Genomic DNA, 3,348 nt, shown 5'->3' on the forward strand with positions numbered 1-3,348 from the left:
GAGATTTGAAAGAACTCGCTAATTGGTTGTCTGCACCTCCAGCTGATGTTGGTGTTATTGATATCTCTTGAAGCAGCCATCTTTGCTAATGAAAGATTGTCAGTGAGAAAAGAACCTTGCTGAAGTTGAAGCCTGCAAGAGATTTTAGCAGCAAATAGAAGTGCATAAACTTCAGCAATAAGAGGTGAACAAACATCATGAGTAGAGGCTTGAATCATTATTCTTGAATCAGAATCCTCTTCAGGGAAAAGGATGTGAACACCAATACCAGTAGCCGGATTACCACCATACCCAGGCACATTCTTCTTATGCCAAGAAGCGTCTGAATATATTTTGGTACCTGAAATAGCCAAGTCAGATTTGAGGGTGGAGCCTTGCTGTACTTGTTCTTGCCCTTGAGAGAGTATGGTTGTAGATTGCTTCTCCTTCGATGAAGGCAGCTCCCTATTTAGGTGTTCTTGGGGATCTTGTATATCTTGGACAGAGGCGATGGCTAGAGCAGCTTGGTGAACCTGATGGGGATGTGATTCTTTCCTACAAAAAAGAACATCGTTTCTTGCTTTCCACAAACACCACAAGAAGGTAAATATATTAGGAATAGATGATTGCGGATGGTTCATGCTAATTAGAACCTGAATAATATCAAGAACAGAATTATGATTGAGAGCAAGAATATCAGATCTAATATACCAGGGGTGTCCGAACCAAGAGGCTCTAGCAAAGTTGCAAAGAAAGAAAAGATGCATTTCATCTTCATCTGAATCACATCTAGAGCATGTAGAAGAAATATGAGAGGAAAACCTGCCAGCTCTAAGACCAGTTGGGAGATCATGCCTAAGTAAGCGCCACGCAAAAGTTTTAACCCTTGGAGCCATGAATTTGTGCTTCCAGACCTGTTGCAAAATATCTTTGGTTGATTGGTTCACCTGTCTTGGTTGATTTACCTGCAAATTATGAATTTGTTGTAAACACAACTTATATGTACTCTTAGAATTGCACTTACCAGAAGGAGTGGGCTTCCAACAAAGGATATCCCTACTATCATCAAGAACTACAGGAGTTGCAATAATAGCCGAAGCAGTCGGTTCCTGAAAAAGGTTAGTAATGAACTAAGAATTCCAAAGTTTTTGGCCTGGAAGCCAAAGATCAGAGACCTTAGCCGGGTAAATAAAAGCACTATGCTGGACAATAAGGTGATCATATATGTTCTCCCAAGTGGTACACCAACGTGAGCTCCAAATAGAAATGTTGCCTTGGGTGATCTGATAAAAAGAATGCTCCTTGAGCATCGGCAAGACCTTGAGAATAGAAGTCCAGAAAGCAGATTTCGGAGTATTCGGAGTAGCTCTCCAAATGGAAGAATCAGGAAAATACTTAGCACGGAGAACTTGATAGACTTGGCTTTCTGGATTTTCAGCAAGTCTCCAGGCAGCCGCAAGAAGGAGACCTTGATTCATAGCCAACATGTTTTTGATTCCCAATCCACCTTCTTTTTTAGGAGTACAAATATCTTTCCAAGCCCTAAGACATAAAGCTCTTGCACTAGCTTCCTCTCTAACACCAACCCACCAAAAATTACGAATGATTGCCGTGAGCTTCGCAAGGAATTTTTTTGGAAAGAGGATATTGGACATATAGTAAACAGGTATGGAAGCGAACACCGAATTGATAAGCTCAAGTCTAGCAGCATGGGATAATTTATCAGCTTTGTAAGTGGGAAGCTTATTCTTGAATTTATCATAAACAAAGTTGTAAGCCGAAGCACGGTCCTTTGCAGGAAGGATGAGAGGGTGGCCAAGGTGAGTTGATGTACTATCAATAAGGGTAACTGGGAAAATATTATTAATATGTTGGGCTAGAGACTGGGAGACAGTAGCACTAAAAAGAATAGAAGATTTGTGCCAATTTGGAGTCTGACCTGATTGGGAACAGAAGTGGTTGATGAGATGAGCCATTTGGGTAGCTTCCTGAACTGTGGCATTACCACAAACTAACAAGTCATCAGCAAAAAACATTGAATGAATAGGTGGACAGTTTGGACCAAGAGAAATGCCAGACAGTTGATTTTGTATCATAGCATCATGCAGGCTTAAAGAAAGCTCATTAATAGCAAGAACAAACAGATAAGGCGATAAGGGACAACCTTGTCTTAAACCTCTATTGCTACGAAAATTTGCAAAAGGCTGGCCATTAATAATGACTGAGAACCTTGGGGAAGAGATGCAAGCATACACCAAATTTATGAAATGACCGTGCAACCCCTTTCGCGAAAGAGCCGAAACGATGAAATTCCATTCAAGTCGATCGAAAGCCTTAGCCAAATCAATTTTAAGCAAGAAAGCTTGTTGTTTCCAAGATTTAAGAGCAAACGAATGAGTTATCTCCTGAGCCAAGATGATATTGTTAGATATGCGTCTACCCTCAATGAAAGCTTGTTGAGAATGATCAATATAATCAGGGAGATGAGGTTTGAGTCTATTGGCCAAGGTTTTGGAAATGATTTTGTAAATGACATTACAAAGACTTATAGGCCGATAATCTGAAGGAATTCGAGGAACTAACTTCTTAGGAATAAGAGCAATGTGAGTATCGCTAATGTGCGAAGGCATTATACCTGTTTGGTAAAAGTTCCTTACCATAGTCGTAACATCATCACCAATCCAGCTCCAAGTGGCAATATAGAATTCTACATTGAATCCATCAGGTCCAGGAGAGGCATTTATCTTCATATCCTTGAGAGTATTAAGGATCTCCTCCTTATCTGGTATGCTATACGTGTAGTCATGGCTGTTAGAAATGATCCTGGATGCTAGAAAAGGTCTGCCCACATTCACATTAGGAGAAGCAAAAATATATCTGAAGTAGCTAACAAAAGTATTTGCAATGGCCTGAGGATTGAAGTGAATGTTATCATTCTCATCTTTTATTGAAACTATAGTGTTCTTCTTTCTTCTTTTAAGCACCGCATGATGAAAAAAATTTGTGTTCCTGTCCCCTTTTGTTGCAAAATTCTTCTTAGCCCTTTGTCTATAGAAATCAGTAAGCTTCGACATATTTTGTTCATACCTGACAATGAGTGCTGATTCCAGTTGATGGTCCTGCATGGATAGAGGCTGCATTTGAATACGGTTGATTTGTTCTTCTAGGCTGGAGAGTTCCTGCTGTAAAGGTTTCTTCTTTTTGCACCACACTTTCAGAGCACCTGCAAGATTGTTAGTATGAGCAGAAAAATTTCTGTTTGTACTAGAGGCCCAAGCATTCTTTGCAAAAGATTGAAAATCATTTTCTTTCAGCCACCAATTATCAAATTTGAAAGTTTGCTTAGGTTTTTTGTATTAACCTTCAGTG

General features: G+C 39.8%; 1 protein-coding gene across 1 annotated transcript; it reads right to left on the bottom strand.

Annotated features, from left to right (window-relative positions):
* Positions 1-621: 621 nt before the first annotated feature.
* On the bottom strand, positions 622-3,104 carry LOC119321366. Its single transcript, XM_037595078.1, has 5 exons — positions 2,637-3,104; positions 1,919-1,972; positions 1,004-1,088; positions 894-944; positions 622-632 (listed from the first exon to the last, which is right to left on the bottom strand). Exons 1-5 carry the CDS (start codon positions 3,102-3,104, stop codon positions 622-624), a joined length of 669 nt encoding a protein of 222 aa, XP_037450975.1.
* Between the last annotated feature and the right edge of the window lie 244 nt (positions 3,105-3,348).

Source organism: Triticum dicoccoides, chromosome 6B (genome assembly GCF_002162155.2).
Source record: "Triticum dicoccoides isolate Atlit2015 ecotype Zavitan chromosome 6B, WEW_v2.0, whole genome shotgun sequence".
NCBI classification, from domain to species: domain Eukaryota; kingdom Viridiplantae; phylum Streptophyta; class Magnoliopsida; order Poales; family Poaceae; genus Triticum; species Triticum dicoccoides.

What these genes read in the sequence shown, in the direction of transcription:
- LOC119321366 (XM_037595078.1), bottom strand. Translation starts at nt 3,104, where the DNA reads ATGCAGGACCATCAACTGGAATCAGCACTCATTGTCAGGTATGAACAA. An exon ending in GTGATGATGTTACGACTATG is followed by an intron (nt 1,973 to 2,636) that starts GTAAGGAACTTT and finishes GTAATGCCACAG; the next exon opens with TTCAGGAAGCTACCCAAATG. An exon ending in TTGGAAGCCCACTCCTTCTG is followed by an intron (nt 945 to 1,003) that starts GTAAGTGCAATT and finishes CATAATTTGCAG; the next exon opens with GTAAATCAACCAAGACAGGT.